This window comes from Gallinula chloropus (genome assembly GCF_964237585.1).
Source record: "Gallinula chloropus genome assembly, chromosome: 5".
Classification (NCBI taxonomy): domain Eukaryota; kingdom Metazoa; phylum Chordata; class Aves; order Gruiformes; family Rallidae; genus Gallinula; species Gallinula chloropus.
In genome coordinates this window covers 45,986,756-46,012,841 of record NC_140090.1, presented here as the reverse complement: position 1 = coordinate 46,012,841, position 26,086 = coordinate 45,986,756, and the positions used below count along the sequence as shown (strand labels likewise).

The following is a 26,086-nucleotide window of genomic DNA, read 5'->3' as shown; positions in this document are numbered from 1 at the left end:
GGTGCGGAAGACTGAGGGGGGAAAACCCAACAGCAGCGTGACTGACACTGGCTGTGGACTGAGGCGAAGTGGAGCACTCAGCCCCAGCCAGCACAAAGGCCGTTTGTTCCACTTTTCACACCTGAGGACAGCTTCCCTAAAATAAATCTGCAGTAGCTTCAAAAACTGATACCTACAGCTTCAGTCTTCTGCCTCCGTAACTACTGGAGCCAAGCTTTCAGTAGCAGAAGAGCCTAACATAGTCTCTCAGGTATCACCAAGAGACTCTTGAGATTTAAAAGGAGCGCAAGCCTTTGGCAATAAGCATCACGCCAGGAGCACAGTCTGCTTTTAGCAGGAAGCTCTCAGGATTAAGAAGTCAAAATTAGATTTACCAGCGTAAAGCTACAAAGTGATCCTGACAACTGCCAGAACATTATTCACACAGGAGAAGGAAAGGGGTACTTGTGACCAGAGCGCACCATGCTGGAGAAACCCACAGCAGGTTTTCTCCCAAGGCAATGCCGCTGACCTTACCTGTTGTCCCCAGCACCAACACATTGTCATTTGCTAAGACCAAATCCTGCTTGCCAGATACAAACACACCAGGTAGACTAAGGAGTGCAGCTGGGATTGCTTCAGGATGCAGTAAGAGAACCTCATGATTCCAGGAGGTTGTGTAGTAATAAGGTGCGTGCCAATCTAGTTTGTTCGTTGTCTGACAGGGCAGTTTGGAGCATGCTGTTACTTCTATGGTACAAGTAGGAAAAATTTTTGAGAATTACACTGTTAAAACAGTCCTGTCCACCTGATGCAGGTCCTGTTATGCACATACCCTTTCCAGGTTAATGGCGTGATCGGAATGAAGTGTGGCAGTTCCCATTTTTATTATCACAGGGATGCAAAGACTAATGAGAAAACAGAGATACACAACATTAGTTCTCCAAATATTACCAGTGAAAACTTAGTATACCTTTGGTTTAGAGACAGCCTCACAGATGTGAGTCATCACATTTACAATTAATGTTCTTAGAAAGGGAAAGTTTACAAAGCTTATTAAAGGACAAACATTCATAACCAGAGTTAGCTGAAGCAAGGAATTTTACTGCGATTGTCCTTGCACACTGTCCTCCTCTTTGCATTAGTCTTTATGCTTTCAGCTTTTGGCAGGAAGCTTCATCTTCTTTTCAGTCCATCTATGAAGACAGAATTATTAGACATCAGGCTTCACATTCTAAAAATAAACTGAGTTGGCTTAGCTTCTGGTACCACGGATGGATGGCATCAATGCAAACAATCAAAATGACCCTTTGGAATATATTTTGCTAAAAAGCACCCATCAGCTTTCAAGTGTTCATGTGCCTGTAATACACTAGAAGTGTGCTTGAAAGATGCAGAGCCAAGAGCTGCTTAAGGGGAAGAAAGAATCAGAAGAATTTCCTTTAAAATTGTGGTACGTTGTTTGTTACTTCATATAGTAACTTCTCAAGATACCAGCACACATCTAATAAGAACTAATAGGATAATTACACTCAAATACTGATCATTTAAGATTTTAAGAATACACGATACTATTAAAAAATCAAATGTGATTTTTCCCTCACATCAATTTAACTTACATCCTTACCAACTTCGTTAACAGCTTTGTAGGTCTTATCTGCACGCAACTGTGTAAAAAAAGGGTTTCGTACCAATTTGGGTTTGATTAAGGGATTTTTCCAAGTATAGCTACAGATAAAATGTACCCTGTGAAAGGAAGCAGAGGCTTCTAGCTCAAATGATTTACACATTCTCCTGTGCGTTGTGAGCAAGTCAGATGGTATTTTGTACTTTATATTTTTTGACTGAACACTGCTATAAAGCAGTTTTAATTGTTCATCTACATGGATAACATCATAGTTTCCCCAGTTGATGCCATATGGCAAGAACAGTGCAAGCTGAACCTGCCTGCAAAGAGGAATTTCTCTATTGTGTTTCTTCACATTTCTGCACTTGGCCATCTCCGACTGCAAGGCAGAACTCGTACTGTTTTCTTGCCTTGAGGAAACAATTACAAAGTATAAAAAGAAGCATTTTATAGCTGATGGAATATTAATGTAAAAAGACATAGTAGTTTGAGTATTTTGGAGACGTGTAGCACTGTTGTTTTTAAAGACAGCAATCATTTTGTTGTTGGGGAGAAGGGGTTATAATTTACAGCAACGTATCTGCCTAAATCTGAGTGTTAACCCAAAGATAAAACATCTAATATAGTTAGGCATGTTTTCTTACCTTGGGGAATCAATTCCACTGTCTCCTGTAATGCTGTGGTTTTCTGTGCCTTCCAGGTGTTTCCGTCCTGATATCCCACTGCACGCGTTCTTAGAAAACAGATCTGTCTTTCCCAGAGGGTTTCTCCTTTCTCTGGTCTGTGAGCCCAAAGCACAGCATGCCACTACTTTGTCCCTCTCATAGGTGAAGTTCTGCGCTGCATCAGCATCTGCATCAGCCTCATTAGTGTGGCAGAAATCTGCTGTGGCTGAAGCCTTCACACATTCAGTAAGGCCGGTTTCTTCTTCCTTTCTGTGAACTGCTGGAAGAACCTGACTGTACAAACAACTTTCTCCTGTAAAATCCAGTTTTGGGTGCTCTTCTGAGCCATCTAGCGATTCTGCAAAACAAGCACTTCCCTTACATCTGTGCTCTCCAGAGTCATGTCGGTGTACAAGTGTGTTGTACTTGTCAGAATAAGTATCAACCGTGCAGTTTTTTAGGGACATAGCTGTCCCCAGCTTTTGTACAGTTTTACTCCAGTCTCTTTTTTCTGAGAAAGCATAGGCAGGAGGCAGGTGAGGTTGTTTGCTGCCTTCAAAACCATCACCCAGATGTAGCCAGCTACAGGTGTCACCATCATGTGCCTTTTGGTACGGAAGACGGCAGTTCTCACTAAATCCTTCTCTTTCCAGCTTCAGTGATCTGGGATGGCTGGCACAGTCATATTTAAATATAGGTTCACTCTTCCTATCAGTCTTCTGTCTGTATTTCGGACCAGGATTTTTTGCCAGGTTAGCATCGGCTGTATAGTTTGAAAGACAGACGTTTTGGAATTCATTTGCTGTTTGATCTAACAACTCACACACAAAGTCAGCTTTGCACCTGCAAAACTTACCCTCCGGATTTAATGAAAACCTTGCATCTTCTTTGCACACACCGTTTTCTCCAATGTAAGAGTGAGGAGATTTTTTAATATCCCCAGGATGTTTTTCTGCTGGTCTTCCATAGATGTTTTCTTCAGAAATACCACTCTCTGGATAGTATTTGCATTTATTATCTATTTGCGAAGTACAGCCATGAGGATAAGTGAAGTTTTCATTTAAACTACCTTTCCTTAGCTGGAGAGAAGACTGATTAGCACGGAGTGGTTTGTTTTGCTTAACTTTGTCAGCCTGCATTTCAGCAGCCAACTGTTCGAAGGATTTTGTGGAGTCCAAGGACTGTGGCTTTTGTGAAGCCCTTTCTTGCTTTCGGATCCTGGACTTGAGCTGACTGCTAATAGCACCTTTGTACCCTTTCATGTAAATGTTGCGCCTCCATGGCAGGTCCTGAAAAGGGTTCCTAATTTGTTTTTTATATATGACATGGGATTCTACTGCTATGTCAGATGGCTGTTGGTTTCCGACAGGCTGTGAGAGGTTCTTTTGCAGTTTCTCATTTTGGGACGTTAGCTCAAACATGTCAGATTCCCTATTGCTTCTGCTAACCTGTTTCTCTTCTTTTGATTTGGTTTTCCTGGTGTGTTTTTCTGGTTTACTTTTTGTCTTTTGAACACAACCCTTCAAAAGATGTTTTTGCCTGACCGTTGAAACGCCAGCCGCGGTACCCTTGCTGATACAGCATTTTTGCGCCTCAAACTTCTGCATTAATATTGTGTGCTTGGTCAAATTATCAACTGTAAGAGTAGGGTTAATACACTTGATGATTTTGTGTTCAATATTGCGTGGAATATTATCTAAGTCATCTTCATCCCTGACTGGCCATTCCCTGGGAGGAAACTGGGCTGAAAAAGTGGAGTATCTCTTCTTATGCTTTTCTTTTTTAGAAGTGCTTCTCCAGAAAATGCCAAGGTCAAGCCTTTTGCATTTCAGTTTCTCTTTCACAGATGTCAGGGATCTGATGGTGTCCCAGGAATGTTTTTCAGCAGATGTGGAGATCCCTTGAGCTCGGACTGAAGGCTTCAGTTCACTGCAGCCTTTCTTACCTCCTCCGTTAGGTTCACGGTTCATTAGCTGCCAATGTCTTCGTACACAGGGCATATTTTGGTCAGGGAAGCACTGGCAGATTCTGTAGCAGGATACCACGGGAATGTTCTCTTTCACTAGGTCTGCACAGAACTCAATATTTACCAGGTAAGTGATGGAAGGCAATGGACAGCAACGACTGTCCTCCAACGCAACCTTTCTGTCGTCTTCTGTGGCATCGTTTGTAATAAAGTACATGTTGGGACTCACAATGAAGTATCCTTCTCCTGTATGATAGATTTTCCTTTCTTTAATTAAAGTGCCAAGGATATTATATAAGATACTGTGGGAGGGAACTGCCATGCCTACAAGACAGACAGATATTTCAAATCAGAAATAAGTTTTCAAATAAAATGGGAGCCAGCCAAAAAAGAACTTACACACCAGAGATCTGGAAGCAACTGAAAATGAAATACCCAACAGGTTTAGCTCACAGGATTTCAAAAGAAGCTTGACACTGACCTGGCAACTGAAGTTTCAATCGGGCATACTCAATTTCAATGTGAAAGTGTCCTGTATCATGGGACGATAGGCAGGTTTTTTGTTGTTGTTGTCAATGTATCACCACTCTGCTGAGTTTTCAGTGCTGGAAAGCATTGTTGCACCCAGCTGCTTCCACCCACAGCTCTGGGCTCCCAGCACAACAGGGGCAGCCCCACTGCAGCTGGGTAGAGGGCAGTGAGGGCTGCCCCAGACCTTGGCCTCAGCAGAGGCTGCAGCCCTGAGTCAGGGAGAGCCCTCCTGGGCCAGCCAGGTGAGGGGAGCACAGAGACATCATCCAGCTGAGGGCTCTTCTAGCTGCAGTCCCAACAGTGTCTTACGGATAGGTAAACCCCTTTTAACTCTGCCAAGGCCATTCCTCACTAGAAAGGGAGAAGGTAAAGGCCAGCTGTGTTTCAGGTTTCCAGTGCAGCACTGGTGTGATAGAGTTTAGGATGTTCTGTCTGTCAGGATATGATGATTCATGAGAGACACTTTCTGCCAGGTACAAGCTGAACAGTGTGTTGTTCAAAGCATTTCCTTTCTAATTTAACAGCAGCTTTTACCACACTTTTTGAAGCTTCTGGGTATAATTTTGTCAGATGACAATTGCTGCCAAAGTTTACCTCACAGACACTAGTCTCAGCTGCTAGTCACAGTCATTAGTCTAGTGACATCTCAACTACTGGCCCTGGTTTCTGCTGACCACAAGACTGAAAACTTCCAGCAAGCTGAAAAATTACCAAGCAATACACTCTCTCCCTACAGGCTTTGAGTGTGCTACTTCTGGCTGACCTAAAAATGGGCTGCCTCACGTTCTTGGCAGGGTTCTCAGCCAATTTGCGGGGTTGCACTACAAATTTTCCTACTAGTGAAAATGCCTACCAGATCAACCTGTAACAATTGCAGAGCTCGAATACTACCAATACTCAAAAGAGGCAGCTCGGTATCACACCAAGCAACCTCCTGCAGAGGGCCATAATGAGCTTTTACAAAGTCTCACATGCACACACACACACCAGTATTGCAGATCTAAAGGGAATTGAACACATTTTTCAGATGCAAAAGAAAACACAGTATTTAAGGGAAGTGGCTGCTACCTCCTCAGAAGAGGAGGAATAAAACTTATTTAGAGTGAGCAATTTGCTTTCAGGAAGGAATGGGCTGGAATTTGACCAATAAACTGAATTTGAGGTTATTTGTATTTTTTAATAGCAAACATCTGATGTAGATTCCTACACAGTCCCTTTCCCATCCAAGTCAGATGTGCTTCTTTCTCTTAAAAGAGGATTCAAAATCTTTGTGATCTCACACACAGTCTGTTTTATGCTCTCCCATTTCTAGAAAGGGCATACTCTCAACATACTACTGCATTCAGTTCCCTTTCTTATTCTCAAAGAATTGTTAAAATCTGCAAAGAGGATTACATCTGAAACAGTGTTGGTGACACTCAAAAATCGATGAGCGTAGTATACACATTTATCTATTCTACCAGTTGCCTAGTAATTTATATTCTCTCATACTGCCAGCTTTGCTTGTAAACATTCAGTGATCACTTGCCCAGTATCAGAAACTCAAGCTGGATGGTACAGTCACTTTTAAAAGGCAGGAGAAACAAACATGTTACCTGGATAATTTTTCACTAACTGCTCCGTTAAAGTTTCCTGCGTGACCATCACGTGGTTGGCATTCATGGCTGATATGGTTCGGCATATTCCTTCTGACAGGGAAGTGAATTGTGGCTGGGAGAGAGGCTTCATGAGAGCAGGGGTCACCACCTGAAGCCCAGAAGGAGGGGGGGAAACAAACAAAAAAGATTGAAGGGAAGAGCGTTATATTTTTTCTATTGGCTGTGACAGATTTTCACTAAAAAATTCTCGTGTTGTCTCAGAACAAGCTCTTTATCTGCAGCTAATTTACTTTAGCAAATTACTCGGAAATGCTTCTCAGAGAAGGAAAACGGCCCTACCATTTTTCAAGGAAACAAAAGGTTACCTTAAGCACTTAAGTTTATTTGACATTAAATTCCAACTTAAACCATCATTTAGCTTAATAAACAGGGAGCTGAGAGAAGATGACTGATGACTTTCTATATTACTGTTTACATATGAAACCATGCAGGACTTCTGTTTCTCTAAGTAGCTAAAAAGATTATTGGATGTTTACCTTTATCACATACAAAAGCTTTTCACTGAGTCACAACACAGGGGGAAAAAAAAAGAATATAAGTGGGCCTTGTCCTTTGTCTAGCACATAAATTTGAATAGAAATTCCATTTTTAGACTGGTCTCTAGAACTAAAGATTATCTACTAGAATGAGCAAGAGCAAAAAAACTTGTTACAATTGTGTGCATTTTTTAGGCTACATCTTCATCTCTCTCCTGGTGAGAGACAGTAGCCTTGTCCCTGTCCCGTGCGATGAAAGCAGAAGCTCAGAGGGGCTAAGGGCATGGCCCAGCTCTCCCAGTAACTGCAGCCCCAGCTCAGGGTGCTTCCCCAGTAACTGTAGCCCCAGTTCAGGGTGCTGGAAAGGATTGTGGTCCTTCTCCTCAACTCTGCCACAAAGATAAGTACTGTCCTCTCCCCTTCAAGAAAAAGACAGTAAGAACAAGCCCAGCAAGTACTTCTGACATGGTCCCAGTAAATGATGTGGGAAAACCCGAAATAAACATTTTCTCTTAAAGCAGATGATAAAGCATGAAGCAAGGACTTACCTGAGTAAGGCAATGGCCGCATACACCTTCTCAGATAACAAAATAAACCCAAACAAAACAAAACAAAACAAAACCTTTCTTCTGTTTTAAATTATCCCGATGGTCTGTGCCCACTACCTGCTGGAGGTCTGGCTTCCCTGGTCTGTGTTGCAGAGAGAACCCTTGAGTATCCCCAGCTGCCAGAGCAGACAGGAGGCAGCGGGGACTCCTGGTTACTTCCTCAGGCAAAAACTGTAGAGTTAAATGATAACAGTAATTTTCCTCCGAGTAAGAAGTGACATCTTAGACTGAATGATATTCATGCTTAACTACACTCCAATCAGACAGTCAGTCAGATGACTCTGGAACCTGATATTTATCCTGTAGGCCAAGACTACAACACAAACATTTCTCTGAGTAAACGAATAAAGCAACAGCGCTTTTAAGAGCTTAAATTGCTCTTGACCTTTGTTTTCCAACTGCTGCTATGTTCAACAAAATGCATTCAGTAAAAAGCCCTGGTGTCCAGTTTCCTCAGCAATGTTGCTAGGCTACTCCTCACAGGTGCAGAAACCATTGCAAACTTTCATTTTGTGTGAGAAAGGATCACCAGCATTCAGCAGTAACTCTTGGGAATAGTTTACTGGCTTGAGCCCCTGCAGTAGGCACACCATGCCAGTTTTACCATTTACTTCTGTGGAGCACCAGGCTGCTAAGGAGCAAAACACCAAGAGTAATCAACACTTATTCATTATCTTTATTATTATTATCTTGCTGTCATTATTTGCATCTGTCTCACGGCCTTAAATCCTGTGTCCCCATCCAGGGGAGGCCCTTTCAGAACAATATTTAAAACAACACATTAAGCAAAAGCCAGCTTGATACTGAAGGAAAAACCCACTAAACCAGCATTCGAATGCATCTGTCTAAAGTGATTGTTGCAGATCAAAAGCACCAGAGTACACACATACGACAACAAGATTATTACTTATAATTCCCTCATGACTTTGAAATAGTGAAAGCAAAATTAGATCATTGGCAAGATTGATAAGCCATGTGAGAAAAGGTCCAGGCAGCACCCTGCAAGTGTCTATCAATTTCTTATGAAAAGATTTACTTTCTATCGCTAAATAACTGTTGCAATTGCATGTCAAGTGGTCTCCCAAGTGTGATAGAAATACATAAAAGTCGCATCACTTAGATCTGCACAGGGACCAGCCTTTATAATTTGTGCAAGCTGTCTCTCATAGATCTGATGCAAAACCACCGAAATGCCATGTTCGTTAAAGCTCTTCGGTTTCTGTCCATTTAGAGCTCAGAGCAGACTGCAGAATCCCCTGCCCCGTTCCCTACTTTACATAAATCATCTTCCCAGTTTCTTCATAGTTTTCACAAAGGACTTGCTTATGCCTATGTGCAAGGTACCTGTCAGCCGCCACGGCACTCAGGCAAATCCTCTCAATCGCTTAAACAGAGCACAGTTCCCATGTCATGCTCCATAGCTCTTACAGAATCATGCTCACCAGCGCCAACCTAGGTGGCTTGCCAGTACTCATGTATTATTATCCTTCAGCTTGGTTTACCTCTCTATTCAAACTCTGCTCATTACCCTGGACCACCGAAACCCAAGAACAGCAGCACAATATCAGTCATAATGTAGGGTAGTCATCTGTAATACAACCCCTATATAGCAAAACTCAGCGCACAGAAAAGCCTCTGCATATTCTTGACAAACACAAAATGACTTCTTTGTTCCACCTCTGTAACACGAGCTTTACCATTTTTACCAAGTTGTTTAACAGCTGCAGATTTTATGCATCTTCTGGCTCTAAGAAAAATTTCTTGCGAGACGAGTAAAACCCAGGCTACTTCTGGGAGACTGAACAGAGGGATTTTGTTGCAAAAGCTCTCAATTTACTTTTTAAAAGTTCAGATAAACAATTTCTATACCAATAAAGTGTTGACAGTGTTGACAGTGAATTCATTCTAGGAAAAAAAAAAAAATCCCACCACAAAACCAGCCCAAACAAATGCAAATCAAGAATAAACTCCCTTATGTGATTCCACTTACATCTGTTGAGACAGAGAAGACACAGCACGTGGAAATACAAGATTGACTTTGTATTATTTGTAGATGGAAAGATCTATCTTAGAACTACTTTGTGTGCTCTGTTAAGCTGAACATTCAAAAGACCCCAGAGATCCTGCACCACTTTGCATGAGAGCCCTGGTATGTTTGGTGTACACTTGGCTTTTTGCAAAATACACCAGGAAGGCCATAAGAAAGTTTAATTCTGCTAGAACTGTGAGGCTTCTGCTTTGATGCATTGTAGTCACATTCTATAGCAAAAATTATGTTTTATAATTAAAGGTGAAGAATTTTAAGGAAGAGAAAGTAAGACCATCATAGAAAACTTGTAACTGCAACAAAACACTTGTTGAATATTAATGATCATTTTACAAGATGTTTCCTTATTAAATAATAAAATTCTATATAAAGACAGAATTGAGATCATTAAACCACTTTCAATTCCAAGTATACAACAGGGAAAACTGTCACAAATATTGTGTACTAAATCCTGTTTTCAGAAACATCCTTTTACTGAAGCAAAGTAAATAGTTCAACTGCATTAAAACGGTCAAATCTTGTAACAGGTTTAATCTGTTGTGATACAAACAACAGGAACAGCAGATAATATCTTTCTGTCTGATTAGTTGGTACAACTCTCAAAGAGAGAAACAAAACAATGAAGTGTCAGTGAAGGTCACTGACAAGCCTTCAGTTGATATTAAAACAGCAGCTACAGAGACATCAAAATGTCAGATTTTCATACCAACTGATTTCTGAAGGAACAGACACTCTCAAATCAGGGCAATTAGGCAAGCAACGTCCTGCACTTGGAGTCAATTTTACAGATGGAGAATGATGCCATGCAACTTGGAGAAAAATCCGAAACCCCCGCCCCACAAAAAAACCACCCAAAACAACCAACCAAAGCCCAACCACTTTTTCTGTCTTCCTGATAACTCCCCAAAGGCTGCTCCCAACTGTGTTATGAACTTTTAAAGTTACCTAGAATTGTTTTCTGAGGTTCCTAGCCAAGTGCTAATAGATTCTTATTCTAATCTTAGGGTTAATGGCAACCTACAGCCATCTGTTCTTTCATCAGCAATAAAAAACCCAAACCGAACCAAACACCCAAACCCATCCGTAGGCAGGTACAGTGAAAACAAAGCAGCAGTCAAGAAGAAAGGCAGGAGCTGTCTCCTGCAATCTCAGTTCAAGCCCCCAGATAGGAGAAAGTTACACAGCAGAAGCAGACACCAACATGTTCAGTGTGGTAGTTTTCCTTAAGCCAAGCACAGCGTGAAAGTTCTTGCCACGGAGACGCGTCTCTCTGATTATCTGAGAGATCAGCCCCTTCAACAGGGGACTTAATGAGGCTACTGATGTCCTTTTCAATGCTCCAAAACCATTTGGGAGCAGGTTTCAAGCCCCAAAAGCACTTACTGAACACATCAGCAAAGATGCAGGTTCAAATAGACTGTTTAAAAGAAAACAGCCCTTCTGCTTGCTTGAAGACTAGCAAATTGTCCAGTGGAGATATGTCTTTCACCCACAATAGCTGGCAAAATAGAGCCAACAAGGAAAGTTGTATAAACATATCTGCCCTTGGGCCCTTCCTACTGTCCCATCTTTTAAGCCAATTCACATATGGCACAACATAACCAGCACAGCTACCAGCAAGGAAGATCATCTGTAACCGCTTCAGTGTCAAGCTTGGTCAGGAAAGACAGATTGATTCAAAAGCTTCGCTGCAGGGAGGCAGAAGGAAGTAACACCAAACGAAATAGTCCCAGGCAGGTTGCGAAATAGCCAATAACTATCCCACAGAGCCAAACAACAGCAGGACTGAACAGCTCAGCTGCAATGGCTCTGGCTCCTTCAACTGTCTGCAGGTGGTGCCATCTACTGTGAATTTGTCACAAACACATCTTTTCCACTTGGTCTGCTCAAAAAAAAAAACCAAAAAAAACAAAAAAACAACCAAACCCAAAAAACCTCACCAACCACCTTGGAATTTCTCCACAAGATCAGCACTGCCTTTTCCTTGCTCCCAGCCCTCTCCTTTCTTCTGCAATGAATCTCAGACCATCCAAGCAGCTCTTTAACGTCAGAAGTCTTGTTCTAAGCAGAAAGCATTACTGGCTGCTCAGTACTTACCTATACAGTACTTACCTATATAGACTTAATATAAAAACACCATTACACACTTGTGCATTCCTGTGCCTGCTTAGCTAAAGGTCGGTTCCAACTGCCCCAATATTCCCAGGGCTGATTCCTTTGCCTGAGAACGTGCTGCCCCACGAAAGACAGTCACAAAAAGCATACAATGCAAAGTTACAGTCATGGGAGTAAGATATGCTTATGGTCATGTCTCCTCTCCCCAGAATGGACCAAAATCCACTTCTTTGCACGCTCCTTTACTTCAACTCACATTTACTCCAGCCAAGGAAAGTGGCACAGTGGTCTTTCTGAAAAACAGCACCCACAGAGCTACTCGAAAGAGAACATAGCCCCCTGCAGAGGCTTTCCAGCAAACCATGAATCAGGGAACACAACAGCTATTATATCCAACTTACTCTCAGGCAACACTTGGCCAAAACTCACCCACTGCAGAAACAGCTGTCAGAGTGCTCAGTGCAGTTGTAGCTTCCCTCAGACCCAGGCTCCTGGCTTACAGTGAGGACAAGAGCCACTATCACACACTGAAGTGGAAGGAATCAGCCCTCAGATCTTGTTTCAGGGCATATCCCACCGAAGGGAAGTTTTTTTCATTCAGCTGGGAACAAAGCTTTGATGGTACATGGGCAAGGCCACACACGCCCCCCCCCCCCCCCCACACACACACACCCACACCCTGAGCTGTTGTGATGTTGATGGGTGTGCACAGCCGCTTTTCCCTCCATTCTCCTGACATGGATATCCACCTTTAAAGATGTTCCCTAAGATAGAAAATAAGTTTCTGCACCCTTTGATTGGGCTGGAATTTATGGCCTACAAAAAAAAAAAAAAAGCACCAAAAATAGTAAAAACAATCCAATTTAGAATTTAAAAACTAGCACAGAAATGAAAAGCAGTGTCTTCATCACTACCATGGGTCTCAAGAGTTGTCCCGACACAGCAGATTAAGCAGCGCTAGTTTGTACATGAGGACCATAGCCCTTTCTGCACGGCTTTGTCAGGATTAAATACCTGTTCAGTGTTTCAGTTCATCTAAATTTCAGCAACGAAGAAATGATAGAAGAGCAACAGACCAAATGAGCACCTCCACTCTATTACAGAAGACTCAGTAAATACCTTTTGAAAAGCCAGTTTAGCAAAACCCTTGCTGTGAAGATATTGGGTTGCTGGGTGTCACAGACCAGAATGAAGCCTCCAGTGGAAATCACAGAGATGTGCAGCTGCCTGCAAGGTGTTGAAACTGCAGAACAGTTCCGTGGGAAAAGGTAGATTATGCAGCCCATGAAGTACCTAAGCAAGTGACCTGAACGACAGGCTAGCTTTGCTGCAGTATTGTATTGAGATCAAAGAAAAATTTATTAATTTCAGTGGAGCTATCAGCCCTGGGAACTCAGCGTATAGCTGGCCGTATCCCACAAAAGAGAAATCCAGTATCTGGGAAAAAAAACATTATTACAAGATAAAAATAAAGCTCACTTTTTTCTTTTTTTTTTCTTTTTTTTTTTTTAGTGAAATAAAGTTCACAGAGGCTCGATTTATTTCAGGTTTTTAAAGAAATGGTGTTTTAGCTTTCAAAACAGTCTGAGTTTGCTAAACAAAGCAGTTTCAGGTTTTTTTCATTGTCATTAATCTTGCTTCAGTCCAAATCAGGCTGCTTCCAAAGTTCCCCTGCCAGTGAATGGTGCATGGATTGCTGCTGATGCATCAGTATAGGATAAACCATTTTTTTTCACATCATATATTAATTATTCCCAAGGGCTTCACTGTACTCTCACCAATGAGGACAGTTTGTTGGGTTTCGCAAGTTGAGCTCACTGTTAGCAGTTTGATAGCACTGCAAGAGTCACATTCATGATATACTCTACTAGCATATCTTCAGTTATCCCAGGAGTGCTTTTATAAAACACAGCAAGGAACTGGCAGAGTGGCTCTGGATGTATGTTGTTTTAGAAATGCAGATAGCTACATTTCTCTAAGCTGATGGTTTTGAAAAACAAAACATATAGCAAGCAAAATCTCATGCAAACACCACAGCAGTTTTGTTGGGTTAAAGAAAACCATGCTGCTTCTCTACGCATGTCACACTTCATTCTACAAATTTTTGGCTCATGGACTGTATAATCAGAAGATCACTAAAGCTCTCCAAGTATAAAACAAGAAGCGAAATTGACTGAATAAAGCCACTCACCTCTTTCTGCTGATACTCAAAATCAATTTTCTCTTGGTATAAAATGAAATTAAGCCTTTTAACAAGGCTCCTCAGTATTGAGGAGGCTCATGTTACTCACAGCAACAAAGGCCAAGAGCATCTGGAGATGTATTAACAGGAGCAGAGCCAGTAGATCAAAGAATATTATTATCTATCTCTACTTGCTGCTTGTTAAACCACGTCTGGCATGCTAAGTCTGGTTTTGGGACCCAGTATAGAAGACATCTATAAATAGGGGAAAATTCTGCAGAGGGCCACCAAAGTGGTCAGGGCTGGAACACTTGCCTTGTGAGCCAAGTCTGAGGGAACAGGTCTTGTTGAACCTGGAGACGAAATAGCTTGGGGCAGGGGGAGAACCTGACAGCAGCCCCTTGAGAAGATGCAGCCAGGCTCTGCACAGCAGTGCATGGTGGGAGGATGAAAGACAACAGGCGTCAGTCAGAACAGAAGAGGTTCAATTTATACCTTTAAGCACAGCGCAGCAGTGGAGCAAGTTGCCCAGAAAGGTTGTGCAGTTTCCATTCTGGGAGAGTTCCTAAAACACGACCGGGTAGGGACCTGATGAGCAACCTGATCTGAACTCATAGCTGACCCTGCTTTCAGTATAAGGTAATATGGATACGCTCCCAGGAATAAAACAGTAGTGCAGTCGTCTGGTTTAGTTAGATGCCGTAACCCTGCCTCCAACAGCCACTCTCACCCCACACTTTGACCACCCTGGTTTCTGTAACCCAATGCAATGGCACTTTTGACCTCCCCTAGCTGTGAAGTTTTCTTGGGTTACACCAGGTTAAAGAGAAAAGGTTCAACTTACATCGTGCTGTGAATAAGGCGATACGAAACAGCACCTGTGTGGTAAAACTACTGGGGTTCTCTTCAGCCTTCAAATAAGTAGCTACTGTTTCCATAACTTTTTTTTTTTTTTTTTTTAAATAAGTGAATTCCATCTGTATGGGCTCGGTGTAAGAGCTGGTGCTCTCTCTACAAAGTAATGGAGTGGATATGTCCTAAAGTGAGATGGCAGTATAGAAAAGCGAAAACCAGCCTTGAAGTAAAGTCTCAGATTTTGAAACTGCATCAATGACGATTGTGGAAGCACTGCTAATTGATGCCATTTATTTCATAGACTACATGATATTAACACAAACTGTTGTCTTTTTTGACTAAGAAAAAATAATCAACACTTCAAATTATTCTCATCCTAAAAGAGCATTAAGGCAGGTAAGTTTTGCCATTGAGGATTCAAGGCACAGGAATTCAAAAGAGTGGAGATAGCACAGCTCAGTCCATTTTCTTGAATTTTTTCTTCTCACTCGAAAGACAGAAGCAAGAGCCTCTGCTGAAAATCCTTAGCACTGAGAAATACACATCAATCAAATACATATCAAGTGCTTCACAACTGATTTTTAGAGGTTGTTTTTAGAAAAAATCAGAGTAAATTAAACTGAATGAAGTTTATTATTAGAAAAAGTATATATACGTGCTCCTGTTCTACAATGCTTGTTAAAAATAAACAGTGTGACTAGAGACCTCTTGCTGAGACAGTGAAATAATTTCTATGCACACATGGTTTTGCAGATTACACCTTTCAGGTTATTCAATCTGACCAGATGTGGTAAATGCATCTGGAATTTGAAGAACATTACAGTACCTCATACCTTGCTGCTGTGAGTTCAATCAGGCTTTTATAGTACTGAAGCAATTATATCAAATTCTTACTAAGAAATGCATGAAACACGGAGGGGTATCATCTCATCTGAAGTCAGTGGTAAGGGCTGAACGCCATCTAGAATTAGGTGCTAAACGTTATGAAATAATGTGAGGCTTACATAGCCATTACATGGAGAGAATTAAATTAGTAAGTAAATACTAGAAAGGTAAAACGTCTAGAAAGTTGTACTAATGTTTTCTTCCCCTTTTCTTCCTGAAAATATTTCAACAAAGTCACCAATGGAACAACTGTGATAACCAGGAAAACCCAATTACAGCAGAATGTACATGTTAGTAAGTTCTGAATCAGTTACCTTACTGTAAAGAACTTCAAAAGTAACATTTGAGAATAAAGCAGTTAAAAATCCAATTAAGCTATTCTTCATGTTCTGGCAGCCCGCACACAGCAGTGCAAACTAAAGCACCATTTTCTGTCATCTACTCTTTTCAGGCCTGAAGAAAATAAAAAGGAACAGAACAGTAAATAATCCCAAACAATCCAATGCAAACCATGACCACACACTGCTAGTTACACTTTACAGAAACCAGCACCATTGAAGTACAAAATTATTCCCCTTTCACTTGCAAACCTACATCCCTGTTTGTGAGGCAGGATGAAAGACAGTGGAAGAAAGGGACTGCAAAAAAAGAGGAATCCCATGAAGCTCCTCCCCAGCCTCTTGCTGAGCTGCCATCCTCATTAAGAGTGTGTGTTCCGGTGTGTAACTACAGAGTGCCTGACAAACAACATCCACTCCAGAGTCATGACCTTTTGGAGGCAAAACAGGAATCAGCTACTCACAACGCCGAGATTTCATCTGTGACTTCATTAGACAAGCAAAAGGCCGATGCTCATACTGACAACAATGGCTGTGAACAAATTTAAGTTATTCAAATTAAAATAAATCTGTCCTAAAAGTTTGCCAGGTCCATTTTGGAAAAGAATTTGTCTCTTATTTTAAGCAGTGTTGAGAACTGCTAAGAAATAGAGAATACTCAAGTACGCAGTCACAGATGGACTCGAGGTGTACCAGTTCCGCTGGTGGCACTTCAGAAGTGTTCCTGAAAGCTGGCAGAAACATGCAGAGATGGCCGGTGCCTGCAGAGCCATGTGTCAGCACTGCAGAGGTCACTACGTAAGGTATGTTTGGGAGTCAAGACACAGGAAAAATGTAGTTCCCCAAACCTGCATTCCCCTTTGGAAAATAATTACACCCCATAAATGTAACAGAAGTTTTACTCCTTCCTCCTCTCCTTCTTCAGGAGATTAATTTCCACCTCTCTCCTATCACAAGGATTCTGTCTAAATATCAAATTAGCATTAACACCACCACTTCACCCCCCAAAATCAAGGAGCTTCAGAGACTGCCCAATTTTTAGCTCCCTTTCTGAGTGCTTATCTTCTCTCTACTTTCTGGGAGAGACTCACACAAGGAGAAGAGAAGTGAGGAGCTAGATCTATCGTGTTACTCCACCAAATGCAGAAACAACAGGAATACAAAACAATTCCTTGTCTGATCTCATTACAGTTCAATGCCTCCAGTAAAACTGGATAAAACTTAACACTTCACAGTGTCCTTTCAATGTCACTCTTCAATAGGATATTTTCCAAGTGAGGTAAATTTGCAGCCTACAGTAAGGACCTAAAGGCTTAGCAGAGCCCAACAAGCCGACCTCTCATTAATGCAGGTGATCAACACATCACATGACCACAGAAAAGTCACAGCCTGCATACCAATCCCAGCCTCAGCCTAACTGGCAAGTGCAGCGCAGGGCCGCCTTAGTTTCCCTTGTTAGTAGCCCTGTTGTGGAACTGTCGGCAAATTCAAGCAAATATAGCCTCTGAAGGCTAAGCAAAAATGTTTCAATTTTCTGTTGCTCACTTCTACCCCATAGGAACCACGAAAAAGGGAATCAGGCAGAAGGAAGGTGCTGCTGTCAAGGGAGAAGGCAGGCTGGAATGACAGAAACGAGCTGGTTATGACCAAGGACAACAAGCAAGCAGCTATTGAGATGCATTCTCCTCGACTGATCACCCCAGTTCTCTTCAGAGGATATGGAGGTCAGTGTCTTCACACGGAGTATTTCCAATTGTATCTGTAAATCTCAGCTGAGAGCCCACTACTCATCTCCCAGCACTGCCCCGCACCCAGCCCCCCCCCCCCCAGCTGTACGGGAAAGGCAGGAGGGAGCAGTTTGCCCCTCGTTTGGTTAACAATTGACTGACCACCACATCTAAGTACAGGAGATGATCCGACAGAGCGATGTTAGCATTTCGACAGAGGCTGCTGAGTTATCAGATCAGAAGGATAAGGTTTTTTAAACTGGTCCCTGCCTCACCCTCTGAGCAAGATTTGAATTGCCGTGATTCTCCTAAGGAGTTGACCATAACAGCCTCTACTCAGTCTGGAGTGTATCACTCAGACCAGAGCTGAGTATAGCCATCTTTATCAGAAGGATAGAGATTTTGGATTTTACCTGGGAATACATACAAAAGGACAGTTTGTGATTTTTTATAAGCTTGTGGGACTGGATTTTCCCTTTATTTTGTTAATCTTCTGGTGGCCAACATCAGTCAAGGTGTAGCCTATTCTGTAAAGTCAGGATGTCCAACTCCCCAGCATGTTTCTTTAGAACACACCTTATATACACTGCTAGTATAGAGTAATCTGTGGGACCATGGTGTCTTCTAATGACAAGCAATAGCCAGGCAAGCTCTTTGAGATAGAGCAGTGAGGAGGAGTTCTGAGTGCAGAGGGCTTTAAATCCAGCATGGAAGTGGTATGGAGCATGCTAAGACTCCATTGTACTTCACTGAAATACGACTTGGCAAAACTAGTGCTGCAGTGCCCATGGTTTCTCACTTACGGCCCAGCAAACAAGTGGTTGTGGATTAGAAAGGGAAAAAAATACTCAAAACAGTTAGCTGATTCTACACATGAGTCTGAAAATTCAGCTTCAATACTCTTTGCATACCATGGCCAAGGACAAGGGGGCTGCAGGCCAAGTACTTCCTATCACTGACACCAGCTGCCCCCCGATATCTGCGACAATTCACCAAACACTGCCAGAAGTTTGCAGACGCTGCTCTTGCTATGGGCTGCAGGAAATGTTTCCCAAGAACTGCTTCGGACACTGCTGGGTTCCCACCATTCCAGCCATGAGTCGCAAAGCGTGAGCAGCCCAAGCGCCTCGAATTCCCCATTACGGCAAGCAACAACATGAGAGGGGGTAGATTTTAAAAAGCAGTTAAACCTCTATGTAGAATAACCACAGTATATATGATATTAACGGCTTAGTTTTTAAATATTGTGAAGAAATTTATAAAACAAAACCCAAGAGACCTTTTTTCCCTTGCCTTTTAGTTGTGGCGCTTGTCACTTGCTTTCCCAGAGAGCAAAATATACATAAGGAATGGGAGAAAAGTCTTCCAAAGCAGAAAATGGTCATTGTGATGATTGATAGAAGAGAAAGCAGAGCATAGATTAATTTTAACCAGAAAATTACCTAATTAAAGACACTCAAATTGCAAATTGGTTTCAGTTAAGCTTTGAGAAATGGATGTAAAACCATGAAAACATCGTTTCAACATCAAATGTCTGCAAAAGTGAAATTCAAAAAGAAGGTTCTTCAAAGGCGTTCCATTAAATCAACTGTGGGAGAATTCTAACTTGTTAGAAACCCCTTGGGTGCTACTGCAGCAAGAGGGGTGATGATAGGGGAAATGATGTAATTCGTTTACCAAAGTGATTTACATTTGTATTCAGCCAGCCATGCTACACATCAGAAAAAAGGTTGCTGGGAAGCAAGGAGGTAGAAAAAAAGGAGTCAAGGACTCTCTCTCTCTCTAAATCACCCCCAGGAAATCGGCAAGTATCAACATTCACCAGCGATATAAACATAACTATAGTAAGAAAGAACCGTTCCCAACATAGGGATGCTTTGTAGGTGGAGACCTGTAAGTAAAACAACGTTCTTCTGTATAATACCTAACCTGGGTTAAGAGTTTAGAAATCAACAGGCTACCTGTGATCAGGAAAAATCGTGCTGGAGCAGATGTTAGCTATTTACTGAAGATTAACTAGAGTGCCTGAGAAACGAGACTGCATTAAAATTCAGTTGTCTAGTCAGAAAATGGGGCTGCAAGAGGGACTGGCTATCCTGCACAAATTATTAGGAAAGAAAGGTAAATATGAGGGAAAAAAAAATCTATGTGATTTAAGGTAAAGTCAGTATTAAGAGAAACATAAAGAGGTTGACCTAGTCAAGGAGAACACATCAGAAATTTTCCTGTTAAAAGTTTTGAAACAGAACATTAAGAATTTCTCAAGTCTTCCAAAAGTTAATAAATTTCTTGCTTTGAGAAGGAATTCAAAACTGCAGCAGTTAGCTTCAACAAAAAGCTTTTGTGATCCAATTATATCCAGTTCTGCCTGAGGTAAAAAGTACTTCTATCTCAACCTAGAATTCATCCCCAGACAGATTTTAGCGTCACACTCAGAGAAGAATAACAATAAAGCTCTCAAATAACGACAGTTATAAAATCCTCTACTAACCTTCAGAAATGCAACTGAAAAGGCATCTGTGAGCATTTCACCAGGTACCTTGTAGTCAATATGGGGTTGAACAGTTGTGAGTCTTCGCTTGAGCATCTTCTACTCGGTCTTAGTTGGAAGCATACTTAGTTTGGCCGCTAATGCTTCTGATCCTTTTGTTTTGGGAAAGTCAAAGTGCAAGCACTTCACATCAAAATGTTAAAGGAGACACCTGAGCTGAAACGAAGCAAGGACTACACTGCTCACATCATTTACCTGCATTATGCTCGGTAATTAGAACTTCTTATCTCCTGTAATCATCTCCAGCCGAGAAAAATTTATTAACCATGTCAAAAACACGCAGAAAATTGCAAGAGCTACAGAAGTGCCACGGTATTGCCGCCTCCTGCTGAAGAGGAAAGGCAGGGAAGCTCCGCAGCGCAAACCCACAGAAGCCCGGCAGGACCAAGGGTAAAAGACACGCAAGAGTTAATGATACCGGGGTTCTGATGTCTGCCCTCCCCCCAGTAACTGCTAACAGTAAAGGGATTTACTGCCCCAAAACAACGTTCAGAGTAAAAAACAAAGACCTGGGAGGCACCAGTCAATATTTAATTAAAAAAATTTAATCTGCTCTGGCTGTGAACCAGAGTTATGATGCCGGCTGGTTATTCTATATATGCAGAGTTATTCTGCAACCACTAACATTTCAGATGACTTTTTGTTGCAGCTTTGCACTAAGAGCACTCAGTAATCGAGCAGCTGTACTTTTATGTATACTCTAAACCCTTGATTGCAGCCTGGCCTCATTAGACTGCAGGGGTCCCTAGCACAATTAGTTGAATATGAACTAATGGCAGGTATGAAACAGAAATGATGGCTAAATACTCACCAGTACAATCTACTTTAAAATGCTCGTAAATTTCAAGGTTGTTTCATCATTATTGTTACTACTGCTAGATCTGAGAGCATGTTCTCTGTGTATCCCATCAAACCAAAGTTAATCAATGTGAAAGGAAAGGGTGTGGGGGAAGACAGTGCTGCTGTCATCTTCTGCAAGATTCTCATCTTCTGAATTTTGAGTGTGAATATTTACATATTTAAGGCAGCAACCTGCCTGTGTGTGAACCTCTTTTCTCCTTAGATCTTCCATCAATTGCCCTTTTAAGCATCTTTAGTAAAGATTTAACAGAACCCTTTGTAAGTCTTCTGGTTTGCTTCTGTCAACGTTTCCGAAGGAATTAAGGCTAAGAGCAGCTGCTGACCTCAGAGCATCATGTCTCTCCTAACAAAGTGCCTTCCCTCCCAGACAGGCCACAGTTCTATGTGCCCTCTACCTTTACCTTCTCCTGTGGCAGCACCTTCTGTAGCTCTTAGAGAAATCTTTGTTTTGAGTCAATCCATAATATTGGGGGTTGGACTCGGTCTCTGGAGGTCCTTTCCAACCCCTAAAATTCTGTGAATCCAGCCCGTGTTTCATTCTATGCATCAGCCTTTGCCTAAAATCATCCATGATAAGTGAAGCTAATTTGTCTTCCGCTGATTATAAATGCACCTTCCAGTGCATTGCAGTATCAGTCTCTGGACATGTTACATGCAGCCACCTTCTCTTGGAAACAGCATTCCTTGCCAAAAATCACTGCAACCAACCAGCACAGCTGCTTCCTATCACATTTTTCCTAAGTATTGAGTGCCAGTGTCTACATTGCAATGACTCACCAGGTCACTACTGATGACTTCAAACCACATAGCCAGCAGCTGAAAGCCAGTTTGTCCAGGTGTCCGTTCTGACAGGGAGGCTCTGTCTCTGGAGAAAGCTGTGGCAGCGATGCCCTGCTTGCTGTTCATTTTTCTGCCAGTCCAACTGCAGGAATTTTGCCTGCCAGGATTTACACTGGTACAGCTAATCACAAAATGCCACGGGCAGAAGTCACCTGCTGTGGGAGAGTGATTTTGTACTTCCAGCTGATAAAAGCATCTGATGACAGCTCAGGGTACCCTGCTTGAATCAACCAGCAGCTCTGCAAAGCAGAGAGGATCTCACCATCAGGATCATACAGGCAGGCAGAGGAGATGGGAAATAGCGAAGATGAAAGCAAATACATGAGAGCACAGGAAGGCTCCAGCAGGCAATGTGCTGCTGCCACTGTGATCAGCCTCACCCTAGTTGTCTCCTCCCACCCCTGCTGCTCCAGGACGGGGCACTCTCCTTCTAGAAAATAACGCTGTGGATTGGAGAAACCTGCCTCTAATCTGCACTAAAATTTCAGAGAGAACAGACACCCTCCCCATCTCATCTCCTTGTTCTCTTACCCCAGGATCACGGCAAACTGCCTCAGGTTACACTTTCACAAAGGGATGTCCTGGATAGCAGACAGGGGAGGCACTAGAGTGCAGGCCAGACGTCAGCACTGCTCTGCAGTTTTTACCTGGTACTTGTGCAGTTTGCTGCTGTTGTGCATCTTCTCATTTACTGTGGAAAATCAATGTCAGACAACATAAGGGTACTGCTCACTCACACTATTTTGTGTCCCAATTCAGTTCATTCTTTAGGGAATTTGTGTAAGTTCTTAAATTGCAGGTTGCATTTTAATAATAACCTTTTTTTCAGGCTGTCTTTATTGAAAAAAAGACAGACCTGAAGTGGATTCATTTTCCTTTTCTCTAAACTGAACAGCTATCTCTTATCAAGCCTCCCTATTCTGAGCCCCTGCTAGCCAAAGGTCATGGTACACAACTTTGGCTTTTGTCCATGGATCACAATTATTGTACATTATATTACAGCCCCAAGTTCTCTTTTGTGCTGTCCATCATTACATGCCCAAATCACAGGAGTGAAAATGCTGACTGCACATTCCTGGCAAGCATATTACTGGGTCCCATCGATAATCAGAGGATTTATAAATGTGCTGCCTCCCATATGTATCCCAGAACTGAAGTTAATCTATTTTTCCTGTCCTCAGTACGGTAATATACCCTCCCACCCCTCAAAACCCCTCCACAGACCCCACAACCAACACCACCACCCCCACCACCCCCCCCAAAAAAAAGCCCCTCCAAAACCCCAAAGAAAAAAGTCATGTTTGATTTCAGGAAAGACACCAAGGCAGAAAAGCAGTACTGCTTTTCACAACCTTTTAGTCATGCTGTACATGGCTTCCCTGTATCACAGGGGATACTTAAGTGCAAGCTTTCTCTCTAAAGTTTTAGGAATGCTCTCATGTTGCATTTGGAAACCCATCCCCAAGATTTTACAACTTCCAACAGGTAATGTACTCAACAGAAGTATTTAATCTGATTTAATAGCACTTCAATGAAACAAGGCATCAAAAGACAAGCTGAAAAGGAAAGTCTGTTACAGGAGACCTGTACTAACTCTTGTGAAACAAACAGGAGTCTTTCCAGATCTCAAAAGAACTTCCAAAACTCTCTTTTTTTTTTGAGCCAAGCTGAAAGGCTTGCAACCCATTTTCCCAACCTGTGTATACATTACACTTAAGAGTGAAATTGCCCACTTCTTCAGCTTTTCTTCTGCACACATGCCATGGACTGCTTTACAATAAATCACACTGGTCCAAGAGACGAGTGTTTTCTGAGACCTGCATAGCAAGGTACTTTTATTTCCATCTGTTTGTTTCTATGATAGGATAAGGCAGCTATTTCTGGGGGGTTTTTTAATATGCAAATCTACTGGCTACCATCCATCCTGCTAAAAAGGGACCAAAAGTGAAGGTGGCTGTTCTCAGCTGCTTCTGCCCCTTGCATGACAAAACAGGAATGTAACTGAACACCGAAAGGAATTAAGCAATACAGGAGGGGGAAAAAACCTAACTCATGCTCAAACAAATCCTTCTGTATACCACTAGAAAGGTTGCAAGCCAATATTGAGGCAAATAAGTACTTTAAAAATGCGTGCTGAAAAGCAGAGTAGGGAGAGTACAGGCTGGGATTCTTTGCAGAGAATCCTCTGCCACCTCTCCACTCTTCTCCTCAACAGCTGTTTGTTTGTGATGAAATGTGAGCAATGGTTCAGTCAACAGGTTCCTTTCACTTGTGCCACTCACTAGACTGAGGGAAAATAACCTAGGGATAAATTTCCCATTAAAACTTGTGGCTTTGGGAATCTGTTGTCTTGGCTGAAATCCAGCTAAGTCGTTTCTCCAAATATTCAGTCTCCTCATAGGACTATCATTACCGATTTGGTCCAAAAAATCTCTACAACACTCCTGTATCTGCGAAGAGCATGGACTTTCAGAGGCACCACAGGGACAAGCATCACCTGCCTCCCACAAAGAAATGAAATGATCCGACCTCACCCCACTGGGAGATTCATATGAAGTTGACAAGAACGTGCTTTGGAACTGCAAGCAAAGTTATCAGGAATAAAAAGCTAGCTGTGAAAGTTCCTTCCTCAGCCTGGGGGAAGGTTGTTAGCTCAAAATGGGATGTCACTAAACAGTTTCAACAATTTAAATTAACAAAGTCTTTCAACATGTACCTGTGTCCCAACAGGCTCCAAAAAAAGGGTCGAGTGCAGCAAAGTACTGCAGGAACTAGAGAAAAACCTCTGGTAATTCAACCTCATAACCCTGCACCGAAATAATATCAAATTGCAGCATGCAACAAATCTACTCAGCATCACTACTGGGCTTCATTTGAGAGAAAAGAATAGAGAGAACTGAGCTACTCTTGGGCTACATACAACAGCTTGCAGGATTACTCAATTGTACCTGAAAAAGATACCGACACATGTACTGTACAGTACCTGCCCTGAATTCTCAAACATGTGGGAATCCACTTCCTAAAGAGAACAACAATTTAAACCCCAGGAGAAATACAAAATACGAGAAACCAAAAGCAGGATACAACTGCAGCATCATGTTTTCAATACAAATTCAGGTATCAGATATCTAGACATTCAAAATCAATGTTTCTAAGCACAGCTAAAACACCACAAAATACAACTTTGGGTGGTATTTGGTGTTCCAAACATTGAAATTTACACTTTGCATTGTAATTCCATGGATTATATGGTGGATGAATGAAAAGGACAACTGTTATTTGAAAGTATTGCATTTTTACTATAACTACTTTTGTGCAATAGATCTAGAGACCCAGTATGCAGAAACATAAAAGTTTTGTGGCAAAACACTGGCAGTTTTGACAGCTGAGTATTGACTATTTCTGCCATTTTTCTTGTCACATTACATGGCAATATCCAAATCCCAGTTGACTTTCTACTTAAACCACTTCTGTTTTCTGGCAAGCATTAAGTGTTTTGACTGTGCTACCTACACATTTTGCCATCTACTGCTGGCCATAAGACTCAGTCACTCAAAATGAATTATTTTATATTCTGTATTTTTAAATAGAAACTGTACTGAACAAATGCATTCAAGGCAAGAACCTGACCTGGGTACACAAAGATTACAGAGAAGCAAGAGAGAACACATTTTGTGCACATTCCTGATCAAATGATGGATGTTAACTGTGCTACCTAAGTCCAAACAGATATTCACACAGTACATGACTCAGCAGAAAGACGGACTAAAAAAATACTCATTGCTCTCAAAACAGTTACACACTGAAATGAAAAAAACCTGTTATCTTAAAGGACTAGGCTTCATAATGTTACGATTCTGAAACAATTCAATTGTAAATGCTGGATCTGTGGAAACCCACCTCACCAGGGAGTTTCCAACTTCTCCATTGTACACTCCAGGGCTCCCCAGGCTGAGCCAGAGAACATGAGGTAAAGCAAGCAAACTGGAAAGGGATGCTGGGGCAGCACCCAGGCGCTACAGGCACAAGCGTCAAGCACTGGGTGAGTCTAAGAAAACCTGCTGCAGTGCTGGAAGCAGCTCCATGAGCCAGTATGTAATCCCCCACACTTTGTTAACAAAAATCCACCATTAATCCTTCCACCACCACTGCCATGTAGCACTGGAACTTACTTC

The 26,086-nt window shown here is 42.0% G+C and overlaps 1 protein-coding gene across 1 annotated transcript; it reads right to left on the bottom strand.

Moving 5' to 3' along the window:
- Positions 1–1,092: 1,092 nt before the first annotated feature.
- Positions 1,093–18,799, bottom strand: STOX1 (storkhead box 1; the record flags this gene model as incomplete). Its single annotated transcript, XM_084264589.1, has 4 exons — positions 1,093–1,175; positions 2,251–4,561; positions 6,364–6,514; positions 18,653–18,799. The coding sequence occupies 4 exons, from the start codon at positions 18,797–18,799 to the stop codon at positions 1,136–1,138; spliced, it is 2,649 nt and encodes an 882-aa protein (XP_084120715.1). The 3' UTR covers positions 1,093–1,135.
- Positions 18,800–26,086: the final 7,287 nt, after the last annotated feature.